Raw genomic sequence first — 17,689 nt, 5'->3', positions numbered from 1 at the left:
GCGGACGGCTAAAAATCTAACGCCGGCTCAATGCAGGCATTAGCGGCTAGCGCGGCAGGCGGTTTAACGCACGGTATTACGCGCGTTAAACCCCTACCGCAGCTTGATAAAAGGACCCCTAAAAGTACTAATATATATAAATGAAACCCTAAGATTCAAGACTCTGCAGGCAGTACAACCCCCAGAGAAAAAGAAACAAATGTATTTCTTCCTGAACAGTGCAAAATATAGACAGCAAATGTAAATTGTCAAAACTAACACATTTCAATTAGTAAATTGAAAATAAAATCATATTCCCTACCTTTGTTGTCTGGTGATCTAATCATCTCTTCTCAGTCTCTGGTTGCACTTTCTTCTGTCTGTGCTCTTGTTTTTCCAGGGCCTTCTTATCCATTTGCTGTTTTTCTCTTCTTCTTCACTTTCTGATCTACATTCATCTTTGGCATTAACTTTTAACATTCAACTATTTTACATTTTTCTGCTTTCTTCTCAAAATGTACTTTTCCATGTCTTCCCTTCCCTTCCCATCTATCCATATGTACCATCTTCTCTCTCTTTCTTTTCCCCTATTCCCATCTATCCCATAAGAAGCATTTCTTCTATCTCTCTTCCCTGCCACACCCATTGCTGTGCACCATATTCTCCCTCTCTCTCCCCTTCCCCTCTATCCCTGTGCACCATCTCCTCCCTCTCTCTCCCGTTGTATGACATCTCTGCCTTCCACCTTATATGGTCTAGCATCTCTCTCTCCTTCCCTCCCTCTTCCCATGATCTAACATCTCTCTCTTCTCCTTCCCGCAGTCTGATATCACTTTCTCCTCTCCTTCCTTTCACTGGTCTGGAATCTCTCTTTCCCCTTCCAGTGGTCTGACAACTCTCTCTCTCCTTTCATCACCGTTCTCCAGAATATGACATCCCTCCTCTCTACCACTATCATTTCCAACAATTCTCCCTCTTTCTTCCTTTCCCCATGTATACCATCTTTTCCCCTCCCACTCCATGCACCTATGTGCAACAATTTCCTTTTTCTCTTCCCTCCTCCACTGACAGCATCTCTCTTTCCCTCCCTTCCCAGCACCCCATCCATACAGCATCTGTCCTTTCTAATCCCCCAGCCTATGCAGCATTTGTAATTTCCAACCCCCTCCCAGTCTGTGCATCTGTCCTTCCCAACTCTCTCCCAGCCCGTGCAGCATCTCATGCACGAGTACAGGATGTCCGGGGCGGTACTTGGAGAGACCTCCCAGGAAAGAGACTTGGGAATTCTGATCAACAAGTCGATGAAGCCGTCCACGCAATGCGTGGCGGTGGCGAAAAGGGTGAATAGAATGCTAGGAATGATAAAGAAGGGGATCATGAACAGATCGGAGAAGGTTATCATGCCGGTGTACCGGGGCATGGTACGCCCTCACCTGGAGTACTGCATCCAGCACTGGTTGCCATACATGAAGAAGGACACGGTACTACTCGAAAGGGTCCAGAGAAGAGCGACTAAAATGGTTAAGGGGCTGGAGAAGTTGCCATACAATGAGAGATTGGAGAAACTGAGCCTCTTCTCCCTTGAAAAGAGGAGACTGAGAGGTGACATAATCGACACATTCAAGATATTGAAGGGAATTGACTTGGTAGAGAAAGAGAGATTGTTCACCCTCTCCAAAGTAGGGAGAACGAGAGGGCACTCTCTAAAGTTGAAAGCGGATAGATTCCGTACAAACGTAAGGAAATTCTTCATCATCCAGAGAGTGGTAAAAAAAATGGAACGCTCTTCTGGAGTCTGTCATAGGGGATTCAAGACAAAGTTGGACAAGTTCCTGCTAAACTGGAACGTACACAGGTGAGGCTGGACTCATTTAGAGCACTGGTCTTTGACCTGGGGGCCGCCGTGCGAGCGGACTGCTGGGCACAATGGACCACTGGTCTGACCCAGAAACTCCCCCACTGTTATTTTAAATGTTCCGTCAGCCATGGCACAGCATCCAAGAGATGAGTCTTCTGCCGTCATCCTGCCCTGGAACCCTTCATTAAGTAGCAGCCTGCCTTGGCAGGAACAGGAAGAAGCTGCTGAATGAAGATTTCCGGGGCAGGCTGACAGCAGAAGGTTCATCTCGTGGATGCTGCGGTGTGGCTGCTGGAACATTTAAAATAACAGTGACGAGGGGGGCAGATTGGGGGGAGTCTGGAGCTGAAGAGGTCATGCCACAGGGTCCCACTGGGGGGGGGGAAGGGAGGAAGGAAGGAAGGAAAGAAGGAAGGAAGAACATATGCTACACAGCAAAGATTTAAAATTACAGCTGTCAGATGAGGAGGTAAGGAGGGGAGTTGAACCATCGCCAATTTTTGGTGAGGCCACAGTCCCCCATCCCACTCCCCCCCCCCCCGGTTCCAACATCTATGGCTGAACCCTCCATTCCAAATGTCGAAGTCTGGCACCTCCCCACCCCTCATGCTCAGCTACTTACCCACCCACAGGGTCCTTCACAGCTAAAGCATCAGTGACAGTGCTAAAGGCTGCCTCTTTGACTAATGGGACCTATCCTCTGCCACATCCTGCCACGTTGATGCAACTTCCTGTGGGTGAGGCACAGCAGAGGAAAGGTCCCGCCAGCCAGAAAGATGGCCTTTAGAGATCTGTATCTGACACTGTAGCTGTGAAGGACTTGGCAGGTGGCTAGGGAGGTGCCAGGCCTGAGGGGGTGCCGGACCTGGAGGTGCACTGTGGGAGGGCCCTTCTTGGTCCTCTTGCCCAGGGCCCATTGAGTCCCAGATATGCCTTTACTTAGTAGGTTTTGGAAATAAGCTCTTAACTTTTTTTTCTGCTCTAGATTCAACTATATAGTCAGTGGGGCAGAAAGTTTAATTGTGTTCATTATAAAATATATTAATGGTTCTTGATAAAAAGGATTAATTACACTGTCTCTCTACTATTAGGTAAGATTCAACATTCAGCAGATCCCAGGTTTAGAAACTGAAGATGAAAATCTGATTGGGGATTTCTCCAAAGTAAGTTGACAAGAGTTCTTTGAGATGGGCAGCTTTTCTTCTGTTCACATCCAGCCCATTAAGCTGTAATGTGCTGCCCACCTATCCTGTTTTTTGGTCCTGTGGTGGGGCAGAAAGTATTAGGGATATTTATCCAAATCACAAGGTTCAGGGTGGGAGAGTTAGGCATTAGGAAAGAAATGAGAGGGTCATGGTTTGTGTCCCAGTGGAGCCTTTTAGGTGCCCAGAATGTCTTATTTTTATGGGAGCAATTCAATAACCGTGTGCCTATAATTAGGCTTCCAGATTTAAAAAGCTGAACCTCTCAGAGCATCTAATCTTGCCCCAGCACTATGGAATTCATTACCTCAATATCTTAGGAATGAATTAAATTTTAAGATGTTTAAGATGGGTTTAAAAACATACGAGTCGACATTCAGCCCACGGTGGTGAGTGGCTTATCCCACAGCTGGATGTGGTTTGTGACTTAAACGTGGGTATTCAGTACCAGGGTCAGTGCAGCTCCTGGCATTTAATTAGATATGAGCGCCAATCCAGAAATTAACCGATTTAGACCAGTGACCAGTTAATTTGTCACATAAAGCTGGAACAGCTGTTTTACTGTCCTTTTTGTGGATTCTGGCCCTCAAGGACTGGAGTTGCCCACCCCTGCTCTAGTTCAGGGGTCTCAAAGTCCCTGCTTGAGGGCCGCAATCCAGTCGGGTGTTCAGGATTTCCACAATGAATATGCATGAGATCTATGTGCATGCACTGCTTTCAATGCATAGTCATTGGGGAAATCCTGAAAACCCGACTGGATTCGGCCCTCAAGGAGGGACTTTGAGATCCCTGATCTAGTGCGTGCGGTATTGCGCAGCTTAGTAAAAGGAGCCCTTAGTACTTTATACATTTTCTGTGGATATTTCCCATGGAACTCTTTAGAGGTACACATTACTGCCAGCTCATTTGTAAGTCTGACAAAGTCAAAATTTTGACTGTGAGCTAGATGCATGAAACAGGATCGGTAAGACCGCGTGGGTCCACTCCGATCCGATTTTTGGCTGACTCTAAAAGAGCCTCTCAAGAGGAACTTTATCAAAAGCTTTCTGAAAATCTAAATACACTACATCAATTGCTGGCATTCTTAACAAGGTCACACTAGACCACCAGGGTAGGAGACCCTTTTGGCAGGAGGGAGTGGGGCATCCTTCTTGCCGATCTTCCACATGGGTTTCGGTGGGGGAGGGGCATCAATGTTGGGGCACTAGACCACTAGGCTTGTTTTTGGGCTCTGCAGGAGGGGGGGAGGGAATTGGGGCCATTCATGGTGGCGGGAATGAGCTGCTTTATTTTCCTGTCAGTGCCTGAGCCAATCAGCACTCAGGCCCTAACAGGAAAGTAAGGCATACAACAGCTTAGACCCTGCCAGTAAATATCGGCCTCAATTCCTTGTAAATAGAGGGGCATTCCTTTTTCAGCATCACCCGGAGAGCTCATTTTAATATTAATGACCTTGTTATACTACTGTTTTAATATTAATTACCTCATTGTACTATATTTGCATAGTATAATTGGAGGCTGCTAGAAAGCAAGGAAATTTGATAATAGGGTGGTAAAATACATGCATTTAACGATGGTTTAGACCAGGGTTCCACAAAGTCCCTCCTTGAGGGCTGAATCCAGTTGGGTTTTCAGGATTTCCCAATGAATATGCATGAGATCTATGTGCTTGCACTGCTTTCAATGCATATTCATTGGGGAAATCCTGAAAACCCGACTGGTTTCAGCCCTGAAGGAGGGACTTTGGGGATCCCTGGTTTAGACCATCGTTAAATATGCAGTGACTTTAGAGAATCTGGGAATCAGTGTGGTGATTGTAGTTCTCTGGCCTACTGGAGCAAGACCAGCTCAAGCTGGCCTGTGCCCAGCTCGACTGTAAGAACTGCCCCACTTAGAAATCACTTTTGTGAACCCTTGTCATGGGTAACCCGACCCTGAAGAGCTGGCCAGCGCCGGCAGGTGGAGCCAGGGATACATATTTAATCAAGGAGAGCCTCTTAAAATGTTACAGCTCAGGGGCCACAATACACATAAATCTGGCCCTGATTATTTCCCATATACAGCTCCCGTTTCATTATTCATATCTGTTCCCCCCCCCCTATTTATTAGACCTACTGCCTGCCAGTGGAAGATGGAAAACATCAGGATCTCAAGTATATCAGCTCAGCCACTGTAAGTAAATCAGCTATCGTGCTCATTTTCTCTAGCCTTCCCACCGACCTGGCAATCTGAGCCAATTTGCAGTTATTTCTCCTTCTTGGAGTGTGTTTACAACAGTATGAAGTAGAAGATCATTGAGACTGATAGACTGAAGTCTGGCATTGAAAGAAGTTGGAAGATCTGAACATACTAGCCTATCTTTGCTTGAAACTGCTCTAAAAAGCCAGTGTCTGTCTCAGTGTGTTTAAGTTCTAATCTAAGCAGACTTTGGTTCCTAAGACAAGAGTACTGCCTGAAACTGCCACCTGGTGGTCTGTCTAGGGCAGTGCTTTTCAAACACATTTGGTACACACACACATTCATACATATACTGTACAGTATTTATTTATTCATCGCCTTTTCAAGGCATTCATTCAGAGTGGTATAGCAATACATAGAGGGGCATTTTAGAAAGGACATGTATTTTAGATATAGCCTGTTCTAACATACTTGTGAGATGGATGTCCATGTTGCCTGAAATATCAGAAAGAACATCTATTTTACAAAATGAAATATCCAAATTATGAAAGGGACACACAGATGTCCATGTGCAGAAATAACAGCAGCCAGCTGAGAGACAGAGCAGTGATCCAGAAGTTGCTGCTTCAAGTCCTAATGCAGCTTTTTGTTTCGTTCTTCATTTTTTTTAAACTGTGAGCACTCATGGGACAGAAAAATAATAATAACAGTTTATATACCGCAGGACCGTGAAGTTCTATGCGGTTTACATTGATTAAAAAGATGCTACAAATTGAATGGAATTAACAAAGTTAAGAGTTAGTGATTAACAGTTCTAAAGATCAGTTGTTGTGGACCAAGATTGTATAGGTCAGTTACCTAAGTACTTCAGGAACAGATGTGGTTTTAGGTGTTTCCTGAATTCCCTATAAGTAGTAGGCAAGAGCAGTTGTTCCAGATCTTTACCCCATAATGCTGCCTGATGTGAGAAAAGATGTTGATGATGTCTTTTAAATTTACAACCTCTAACCGGTGGAGGAACAAAGTTCGGATGTGAGCTTCTCTTATGTCTGTTGGTTGTGAAAGAGAAAAGGTCTGTTATATATTTAGGGGCTAAACCGTTAGTACCTTAAAGCCTTCTATGACTTCTTTTATCACCATTTAATGGAGAACTGCCTCAATCAGAAAAACTATCTGTAACCTGGACATGCCAAGTCTAAAAAACAACATCCATCTTTTTGAATATGGACATCCCTTCCCCTGGCCCCTCCCTAGTTCTTTCCAAAGCATGCCCATAACACTCCCCCTTGCCATATGGAATATTGAAATGATAAACATCCAACTTGGATGCAATATGGATGTCTAAATACTGATTTTCAGGTGTCCAAAATACAGAGTTTCTACAGAAAGCACCATAGCCAGTCAACAATGCTCCTAGCACAAAAGGCATATGAGTTTTGGTGAAGAAATCATTATCTACATTTTGGCTCCTCCTTCTGTGCTCCAGAGCAGAGAATAAGCTCGTCCTCGTCCCTGCGAGCTCGGTCCCCGTCCCGGCAAACCATCTAATCCCATCCACACAAGCCTCAAATAGTTTTATACTGAACTTATTTTATTAAAGTATAAAAAGAAACAATATTCTGTACAATTGTCATTTTATAAATCAAAGTTCTGGCTGCTGAACTAGAGAAAGAGATGTTCAGCTGGCATAGCTTTGTTTATAAATGTTTATCAACACAACTAATAACTACTTTATCCTAAAATGAAAATAAATAGAATTTTTTTTTTTAGTGAAAACTGTTTTTTATTAAACAACGAACCACAACAAGTACAAACAGTAGGCAAAAAAGCAAATATTGATTACATAACTCCCCTCCCCAAGAGGACTGGACTCTTATGTCCTCTCAGGTTACACGGTTCCCCATCCCCCCCACCCCCCCCAAGCACACCCCCTCCCCCCCCCAGGACCCCCCACCCCACCCCCCAGATCAGACAGGCGGAATGGCATACATCTGCAATCTATTCAAGATACGACTACGTATCCGGGGAGATAAACTGTCCAAATATGGTGTCCAAATATGAACAAAGTCTCTGCTTCGGCGGCGAGAAGCAGAAACCAGCGTGGCCTCCCACCCTAAAAGGTCGTGTAATTTATTTCTCCAGTACCAGAAGGAGGGCGGGGTATCCGCCAGCCAGAAGTTCAATATACATTTCTTCCCCAAAATATAACATTTGCTCAAAAACATTTTCTCTGCCGAGGTATACACCGAAAACAAAGAAAAATGAGCGAACAACATATGGTATGCAGAGACAGGAACAGACACCCGTAGGAGACCCTGAAGATAGGAAGCCAAGGCCCCCCAAAAACTCTGGATACTCTCACATTCCCAAAGTCCATGAAAATAAGAGTTCACCTCCGCCTGACAGGTGAGACAGTATTGGGTAGCGACACACCCCATATGGTAGGCCCGGCTCTGGGAGGCATACCCTCTTAGCAAGGTCCTAAAATGACATTCTCGAAGCTCCGCACTATGCACCAGAGTAGGAATATGACGAATAGCCCGCAGCAAAAACCCCACCCCCAGCTCCTGCCCCAAATCCCTCTGCCAAGCCTCCAGCACCACAGTAAAATCCCTCGGGGGCCCCAGTGCCCCAAGCTGCTTGTGATATACAGAGACCGAGATCCCAGAGGCCAGGTCCTCTCCCCCCTCCAAAAAGGCACGAAAACTGATCCCAAACTCCAAAGAAAGAGCGCTCCGCGGAAGGGACTTCACATAATGCCGCAGTTGACAATGAGCAAAGAGAAGGCCCGATGAAGGCAGACCACACCGCAACAACTCATCGCAAGAGAGGAGCGTCCCATCCTCCCGCATCATATGAAAAAGACATTCAAACCCTCGAGCCCGCCAACGCCCAAAAACAGAAGGAAGCAGCCCCGGGAGAAAGGAGCGATTACCAGTAATGGGCAATAACACACTAACATGAGGATCCTGACGCCATAAAGACAACACCCGTCTCCACACTTCCCAAAGGGGGCGAAACAAAACACTACGGCGACAAAACCTCGGCAGAACTGACAGCCGAGACTGCAATAGAAAGAGCAGATGAGAAGGATAAAAATAATCGCGCTCCAGGGATATATCAGTATAAAGGTCAGTACCCAAAACCCAGTCCCGGACATGGCGTAAAAGACACGCCTGATTATAAAGAGCCATATCCGGCACACCAAACCCACCCCGAGCCCAGGGACCCACCAGCAACTGCCACCGCAACTTCGGTCTCCGACCCCCCCAAAGGTATTTAGACAACAAGGACGAGAGAGCCCGGATATCATTACGCAAAAGATACAGCGGTAAAGTCTGTAAAACATAAAGCCACTTAGGGAATAAAACCATCCGAAAAAGCTGCACCCTCCCCATCAACGAAAGCGGCAGAGTACGCCAAGCGGCCAACACTGAACCGGTAATGGTGAGCAAACGAGCGACATTCAACCGGTAGAGCTCCCGAACATCCATGGACAACTGCACGCCCAAATAGCGAAACGAGGAATCCGCCCATTGCAAGGGAAAAGTCCCACTCCACGAACGCTGCAGGCCTGCATCGGAGGCCAAAGCCTCCGATTTCCGTAAATTTAAGGTGAACCCTGAGAAATCACCATACTCCAGAACACTCTCTAAAAGAATAGATAAAGAACGCTGCGGATCAATCAAAAAGACCAAAAGATCATCAGCGAAGGCCGCAATCTTAAAATGAGCGGCCCCCAGTTGAAGTCCCCGGATGTCAACATTAGATTGCAGCTCTCTGATCAAGGGATCCAAAGACAACACAAACAGCAAAGGCGACAGGGGACAGCCCTGACGGGTCCCCCTACAGATGGAAAAGGGGTCCGAATATCCACCATTCACCGAAATCCGCGCCACCGGGTCACTATACAACGCTAAAAGGGCGTTAAGAAAAAAAGGGCCAAAGCCATATGCCCGCAGCGTAGCAAAGAGGAATCCCCACTGCACCCGATCAAAAGCCTTTTCAGCATCGAAACTCACGAGTACAGCAGGGTCTCCGTCCACAGCAGACTTCTCTAGGGCCAGCAAGATACGACGAAGATTTTTAGATACCGGCCGATCACGCACAAATCCTACCTGCTGGTCCGATATTAAAGAAGGCAGCACCCTAGCCAAACGATTCGCCAGCACCTTAGCCATCAATTTCGTCTCATAATTCAGCAGGGAAATGGGTCTATAGGAGTCCGGCAAAGTGGGGTCCCTCCCCGGCTTAGGAAGAACTATTATCTGAGCCGAATTCAAATAACGCGGTAAAAACCCCTTAGCCACATTCAAATTAAAAATTTCGGACAACACCGGAGCAACCTCATCCACCAACACCTTATAGAATTCACCCCGGTATCCATCGGGTCCCGGAGCCTTGCCCAACGGGCTGGCACGAATCACCCACGCCACTTCCTCTACCTCCACCGGGCGCTCCAACATCGCCAAGTCTACAGGAGAGAGATGGGGTAAATCCAAGCTGTCCAAATAAACCCCCCCATCAAGCACATCCGGGCCAGGCGTGGCATACAAGTCAGCGAAAAATTCCCGCAGAATACGCCCAATATCCTCAGTCTTATGGTAAAGCGTTCCTTGCGCATCTCGCAAAGCCGAGACCCCCGCGGACCCACGAGAGGAGCGAGCTAAACGCGCCAACATCCGGCTACTCTTATTAGCGAACCTGAAGAGCTGGAATTGATAGTGTTCCCGAGACCTCTGAGCCCCCCTATGCAGGAGCTCATTCAAGGCCTGCTGCGCCTCCAAAAGCTGCCTCTTAAGCGCCAACGTGGCAACACTTGCGAAACGTTGCCGCAAAGTCCGAACCCTATGCTCCCAGGCCAGAATCTCCCTCTGACGCGCTCGAGCCTCAAAGGCAACAAAGGACATGATTTCCCCACGCAACACCGCTTTCGCAGCCTCCCAATAGAGTATGGGGTCCTCTCGATGTTGCAAATTCGTACTTTGAAAATCCCTCCATCTAGCCAACAAAAATTCATGAAAGCGGGCATTGCGATATAAATGACAAGGGAACCTCTATGAAACACCTCCTCCCCGAGGGGACCCCCACAGCCACCGCAGGCCCACCCATGCATGATCCGATATTTCAATCGGACCCAGCATGGCCTCCTGAACCCTCGGGAGAAGATTCCGGGAAAGAAGAATAAAATCAATACGGGAAAGCGACCCATGCACTCGAGATAAATGAGAATAGTCCCGCTCCACCGGGTGAAGAACCCTCCAAACATCCAATAAATCCAAAGAGGAAGCCAGCATGGTAGCCCCAGTACAGGCCCGCAGCGATTCCCGTCCCACCGAAGAAGAACGATCTAGCCGAGGATCAGGGACCTCGTTGAAGTCGCCACCGAGAATTAAGGGAATATCCCCAAACTGCAACAAAAGGTTACGCAACGTCTGAAAAAATTTGGCAGAAGGATTATTAGGGGCATAAAGATTACAAAACAACAAAGGCTTATTATTTAGAGAGACCGAGGCAATAACGTACCTACCCCCAGGATCCCGAACCACCTTATGGACCTGCAGGTGAAGGCCCTTACGAAAAAGGATCACTACCCCACCCTTCCCCCCCAGAGCCGGGGCCTCCAAATGCGTACCCACCCACCAAGAACAGAGCTTAGCATGCTCCACAGAGGACAACCGGGTCTCCTGTAGAAAAGCAATAGAGGCCCTCTTACGATTCAGTGCTTGCAATATTTTATACCGCTTAATAGGCGAGTGTATCCCCCCCACATTCCAAGAAATCAAATTATGTTCCAGAAAAAACTAAAAAGAGCACCACAAGCAGATACTGAATAACCCATCGCAGCATGCCAGAGGAGCGTCCCAGCCACCACCCCTCCAACCACACACTCAAAAATCCGCCCATCCCCCACCTGTCTGACCCAAAGGAAACCCCCATCCCCCACCCCCCACTCCCCCTTCCCCTAACCCCCCCAACTCCCCCCGACCCACCCCCGCCCCCCAACCCTTGCCCATCCAAATACTGCACCCCAATAGGTGCCACTTCCAGAAAGCTGGCGCGCCCGCAGCAGGCCTCCCTCAAACCCCTCAGCCCCCCCCCAAGCTTCCCATAAGCTAACAAACACTCTCCATTCCCACCACCAACAAGCGAACCCAACACCCCCACGGCTCTCCCCCATCCACTCCTCCACCCAGGCTATCAACCTCCCCGATACAACCCCCCTAGACAAACCCTACCACCCTCCTCCCTAGAGCCTCCCCTTCACCCAACCACACACAAACCAACACAGCCCAAACACTCTCCCCCCGCCCCCAACACAGCAAGGCACAACTAACACAAAATGCAGAGAACCCAACAAAAATGCTGAGTGTAAGCAGGGGAAGTCTCAGCGGCCATGGGGAAAGACCCACAAGGGAGACAGCGCAACACCCACAAAGTCAGAGTCTACAGCTGTCACTCCCAGCATCGCCAACCCCACCGAAGAAGACAGTCAGAAGATCACAGCGCCACCTCCGGAAACTTTTCCTCCACAAATCGCTGGGCCTCCTCCGGCGTATCAAACTGGTGCGACCGGCCGGAGTGCATCACCCTCAGCCTCGCTGGATACTGAAGAGAAAAAGGAATACTGCGCCGGACCAGACTGGAACAGAGTGGAGAAAACTTGCGTCGAGCCTGAGAGACCTCCGCTGAATAATCCTGGAAACAGAGGACCTGCTTGTTGTTGTAGAGCAACTTCTTCCCCTGGCGCAGGGCCCTAAGGACCGCAATCTTATGGCGATAGTTGAGCAGACGGCATATAGCCACCCGTGGACGATTCAGACCTTCTCTCCGGGGCCCCAGACGGTGTGCCCGCTCAATATAAAAGGGGCCCAGCTGCTGGGGGGGGGGGGCCAAAGACTCCATCAGCCACTTCTCCAGAAAGTCACCCAGGTCCGAGTCCCCCAGAGATTCAGGCAAACCCACAAACCGCAGGTTGTTCCGGCGGGACCGGTTCTCCAGGTCCTCCACCTTTGCCCGGAGCGCCGCCATAGAGGTAGAGTGGCCCGCCTGATCTTGTGTGAGCCGCTGCACAGCATCCTCAGTTGAGCTGACCCGTTGCTGTGTCTCCCTCACCTCCGAGGACAGAGCGGCAAAACGCTGATCCAGGGTGTCTAACTTATCCAAAATACGTTGCAGCTTGTCCCCCAGCGTTCCCTCCAATGCAGCCTGCACTTCCGCTGTTACCTCCGCGACCCAGAGGGAGCTGTGGGTTTCGGGCGATGCAGGCGCCACGTGCGCCGCCATTTTAAGTTCAGGCTGCTTCCTGCGCTCTCGGTCCGTCTTGTTCGGACGCGCGGCCATCCCCCAGACCGCCTCGAAATCACTACACGGACACCCGACAGCGCTCCCCGACGTGCTGACACCGGGAGCCGAGGTATTCAATGCCGCTCAATAACAATTACTGCCGCGGGCGCGCCGGAGCCACGAGCCTGACCTGCTCACAGCCCCATGCTTCCGCCGGAAGTCAGAATTTTTTTTTTCTACCATTGATGTCTGGTTTCTGCTTTCCTCATCTTCTCATTAAATTCCTTCTATCCGGAGATCACGTGACGCCATGCAGCGGGACAGACGCTAACCTGTGTCTCTCCCGCTGCCCTTCGCAGTTTCCCCTTTATTCTCGGGGTTTTTTTCGGCTTTTCAGCCTTTGGACTGGGCCCTCCGTCACCTCCACCCCTCCGGATCCTGTGGGTGAGTTCCGGGTCGATTTTAAAGGGGCATGTCGCTGAAATCGGCCCGCAAGGAAAAGGACCGCGGCAAGCAGGGAGACCTTAAAATGGCAGCGCCGCTGAGTCCTGGAGCCGCTACGGGGGGGCCGGCTTGGATCGCCGAAATCACATCGGGAGCAGAAACTCCTGCCTCTGGACCACAAGCTGGCTATGGTCCAAGCCTCGTTGGACGCTATGGGCCAGGAAGTGGGAGCGTTCCGGCAGCGGGTGAGTGCTGTGGAGGATCGGCTGCAGCACGTGGAGGATGCCCAGACTCAACATCAGCGCCTTGTCTCTGCCCTCGAGGACCGCATTGAGGACCTGGAAAATAGATCTCGCTGGTCCAATTTGCGTTTTATTGGTTTTCCAGAAGCTGTGTCAGAGCGGGACTTGAGGGGGGAGCTGGAAACCTGGCTGGCTGCCTCCGTCATCTTCCCTGCTGATTTGGGCCCGCTCCGTATTGAGCGGGCGCATCGCCTGGGCCTCCGTTCTGCTCATCAGGCCCGGCCGCGGGTGGTAATAGCAAAGATTTTGAACTATGCTCACAAACAGTCTATTCTTCAGGCGGCTCGGGGTGAGCCCTCTCTCACCTATCAAAACGGCAGGGTGCTCTGTTTTCAGGACTATTCTACCAAAGTGGCTCAGCAACAGCGAGCATTTGCTCCGGTGTGCTCTACCCTGGCAACCCGCCATGTTCGCTTCGCCCTCCTCTACCCCACGCGGTTGCGGGTTCATCACAATGGCGCTACTCAGTTTTGCTCTACCATAGCGGAGGCGCAGAACCTGTTGGATGCGTGGAACGCGGACCTGCCTTCTACTAGTGCTGCTGGTGTGATCTCCTCTACTGCTGGTCCGGCCTGATGGATGTCTGTCTTCGGAGATACTCTTTCTTCGGGCTCGGCTGCAACCCTGGGCTCCTCATTGGATTTCTGTCAGGACCTTGGATGGACTTGCCCGGCTCTGCCTTTGACTGTGGTGTTGCTCTGCTTTTTTGCTTTGAGCTGTGACTGTGCCCCGGGGCAGTTTTGTGGGGCTTTTCTGTTTACTGAAGGGGCCCAGGGTCTCTTTCCACTCCTGACCGGCCAGGGCTGTTTCGGGTGGCCGGCGGTCCTGGTTCACCTTCTGGAGTGGGCGTTGTTGAGCTTGATGACTGGGGTGAGGTGCGTGTTTGGGGATGTATGGTGGGCTGTTTGTATGTTGCGCTGGTCTAGGAGGGGGGGAGTGGTGTTGGGGTGGGGGTGTTGTGGTTCTTGTTGAGCTCATGTTTTGGGGTTCTTGGTGTGTATTTTTTGAGGGCTGTCTTGGGGTGGGTGGGATCTGAGATTGGGATCTTCGGGGTAGAGGTGCCCATCCTGGGACATTGTGGCATTATATGATGTCTTGGGTTAGTGATATGGGTTCTAATTATGTCTGATTTGCTCTTTGGGTCTAGCCTAGTCCCTTTTGTTGTTATCTGGGGGATTCTGGAGAGGGGGCGTCTGTAGTGATTGGTTTCCTTCGGGGACCGGAAGGGATGGGGAGGGTGGGGCAGGAGGGTCTTGGTGGGGTAGGAGCAGGTTGGTTGGGTTCTGGGGTTTGGATTGTTTTGGGGGGGGGGTAGGGGTGGGTTGGTTTTGGGGGGGAGGGGAGGGTTGGGTGGGGAGAGTTGTTCTTCTCGATCCAAGGTGACTGCTGGCACTGGCTTCCGCATGGGTATGGCCTTAGGAGGGGGGCTTGCTGGGACGCCTCTTCCTAGGCTTTTGAATTTTTTGATTCTTTGTTGGTTATTTTTATTTCACTTTTATGTCCCTTAAGCTATTATCTTGGAATGTGGGGGGCATTCATTCCCCAATAAAGTGACAGAAGGTGCTTCGACAGCTTCGGAGGAACCGGGCGGACGTGGCCTTTCTGCAGGAAACGCATTTGACAGCTGCGGAGCATGCCAAGTTGCGAACCTGGTGGGTGGGAGACGTCCTGGACTCCCCTGCTTTGGGTAAGAAGGCTGGGGTGGCTATTCTGGTAGGTAAACATCTTCATTTGGTGGTACGGGATGTCCTTAAAGACCCAGAGGGTAGGTATGTGATTGCTTCGGTTAGTTTGAACTCTAAACCTTATATTCTTTGCAATCTTTATGCCCCCAATAGCCCGGGTGTGGGATATTTTCATCACTTAGCGGATCTTCTGTCAGTCTATGGAGTGTTCCCCTTGTGGTGGGGGGTGATTTCAATGAGGTGGAAGATCCTCTTTGGGACCGCTTGTCTGTGGTGGGGAGGGAATCTCGAAAATCTGCTACTGGAATTGCAATTTTTTGTGCCTCCCTCGACTTGGTGGACGCCTGAAGAGTCTTGCATCCCCTGGAGAAGGATTTTACTCACGTTTCCCGGGCCCATGCTTCTTTATCCCGTATAGACTATATTCTTTGTTCCCGCTCTTTGTTTTCAGAGATCGTAGATTCTACGCTGGGACCTATAGAGGTCTCTGATCATGTGTGGGTGGCGCTGGTCTGGCAGTTATCTCGGACACCAGGGACCCCTCGTGGTTGGCGCTTTCCTAGCCATCTTTATCGTGACAGCAAATTTCATGAACATCTGGTAGCCCGGTGGCGCTTTTTTCAGGATACTAATGCGGCTCATTTTGCCACTCCTTCATTAGCATGGGAAACGGCAAAGGCTGTCCTCCGGGGTGAGATTATTTCTTATGCTAGTTTTCAGCGTAAAGCGCGCCAGCGAGAGCTGCTTCGGCTGGAGAGATTGGTTTCTTCTCTCCGTCGACGTTATGGCAGTACCCGGGCACTCCCGGATCGTGCTCGATTGTTGGAGGCCCAGTGTTCGCTTAATTCTCTGTTACACCAACACGCTCGTCGGTCTATGGAGCATTATAGGTTTCATCTTTATCGTTTGGCGAATAAGAGTAGCAAACTTCTTGCAAAGTTAGTTCGACAGCAGCGGGGTAGCACGCGTATTGCTTCTCTTCAGACATGGAACTCGGAGATAGTGCATACTGATAGGGACATTAATAGGGTTTTGCGAGATTTTTTTGAGCACCTATATTCTGCTCCCTCCGATCCTCCGCTAGATGGGGCGGTATACTTGGCTGGTCAGGATCTCCCGACTCTTTTGGCTTCTTCTCAGGCGCAGTTGGAGGCTGAGTTTATGGCTGAGGAGATTGAGCGGGCTATCTGGGCTAGCGCATTGGGTAAGTCTCCTGGCCCGGATGGTCTACATAGTGAGTTTTATAAGATTTTGCGAGCTGAGGTGGCGCCTTTGTTGGCTTTGGTGTTTAATGAGGCGGTTGGGTTGGGGGTGCTTCCTCGCCACTTGAATATAGCTCAGCTCATCGTTCTGTTGAAACCTGGGAAGGATCCGAATAGACCCGAGTCGTACCGACCGATATCTTTGTTGAACTTTGAGGCTAAGCTTTTCGCAAAAATTTTGGCTACCCGTCTTGCCTTGGTACTCCCGAGTCTTATTTCCGATCAGCAGGTTGGCTTTGTGAAGGGCTGCGCGATTGCTAAAAATGTACACCGTATTTTGGCGGCTTTGGAACGTACTGCACAGGATCAGGTGCCTTCTTTGATAATCAGCTTTGACGCCGAGAAGGCCTTTGACCAGGTGGATTGGGGTTTTCTGTTTGAGGTCTTGCGAGTGTATGGTCTAGGCCCTTGGTTTATTCAGGCGGTGCGGACTCTTTATGTAGACCCGGTGGCCCGTGTGTGGGCCAATGATACTCTTTTCGATCCTTTTCCAATTTGTAGGGGTACTCGCCAGGGTTGCCCCCTTTCGCCTTTGTTATTTATCTTGACCTTAGATCCTCTTATTCGGGATGTTCAGGGTAACCCGGACGTCATGGGAATGGTAGTGAGGGCTCATCATTTTAAACTGGCGGCTTTTGCAGATGACCTTTTGGTCTATTTGACGGATCCTCGGGCCTCCCTCCCTGCTCTCTTGGAGTGTTTTCGTGAGTATGGGGATTTCTCTGGGTTCCGTTTGAATCAGCAGAAGTCGGAGGCTTTGGCGTTCCCGGACTCTTTGCGGGTGGATTGGGGACCGGATTTTCCTTTGTGTTGGGCAGGTCACTCTTTTAGGTACCTTGGTATTTTGTTGTCCATGGATGTCTCCGCATTGTACCGTTTGAATGTTGATCGCTTGTTGCAGGAGACTAAGGGGCTCTTGCGTCGCTGGTTGAATCTTCCTCTTTCATTATTGGGCCGTGTTCATCTCTTTCGCATGATTATCTTCCCTAAATGGTTATATGTCTTGCAAACGCTTCCTTTGTTTCTTTTGAAAAAGGATCTCCTGAGTCTCCAGAGATTGGTGATCTCATTTTGCTGGGGAGGCAAGAAAGGTAAAATGCATCGTTCTTTTCTTCAAGGGTCCTGGGCATTGGGTGGTTTGGGTCTTCCCTTGGTTCATCTGTATAATTTGGCCTGCTTGCTTCGGCATGTCCGGGATTGGATTTTTCTCAGTTCTCAGTATACTGATCGGGAGTTGGAGGTTGATTATTTCTTTCCGTGGGCTCTGCCTTATCTTTTACACTGGGATGGGAAAGTGCGGTTGGGCCCTGGGGCCCGTAGTTGCTTGGTGGAGCCGCTCCGTCGGGCTTGGAGATGTGTTTCTCAGTTTTGGGGTCATTCCCCTTTTAGTTCTGTTTTGCTGCCCATAGTGGGCAATGCGGCCTTTAGTCCTGGACAGGAAAATGTTGTTTTCAAACGTTGGGCGCGGAAGGGGCTCTGCTCTTTGGAGCAG

The 17,689-nt window shown here is 49.7% G+C and overlaps 1 protein-coding gene across 2 annotated transcripts in view; it reads left to right on the top strand.

Annotated features, from left to right (window-relative positions):
• The window catches only part of LOC117358833 (M-phase inducer phosphatase 3-like), a 60,801-nt gene that overhangs the window by 22,223 nt on the left and 20,889 nt on the right, over positions 1-17,689 (top strand). For both annotated transcript variants that reach the window (XM_033940580.1, XM_033940581.1), the window contains exons 7-8: positions 2,929-3,000; positions 5,149-5,211. In XM_033940580.1, coding sequence (XP_033796471.1) covers positions 2,929-3,000; positions 5,149-5,211 — 135 coding nt within the window. The remainder of the gene's footprint in view (positions 1-2,928; positions 3,001-5,148; positions 5,212-17,689) is intronic.

Source organism: Geotrypetes seraphini, chromosome 4 (assembly GCF_902459505.1).
Source record: "Geotrypetes seraphini chromosome 4, aGeoSer1.1, whole genome shotgun sequence".
In the NCBI taxonomy this organism is placed as follows: domain Eukaryota; kingdom Metazoa; phylum Chordata; class Amphibia; order Gymnophiona; family Dermophiidae; genus Geotrypetes; species Geotrypetes seraphini.
This window is presented reverse-complemented; position numbering and strand designations above follow the sequence as displayed.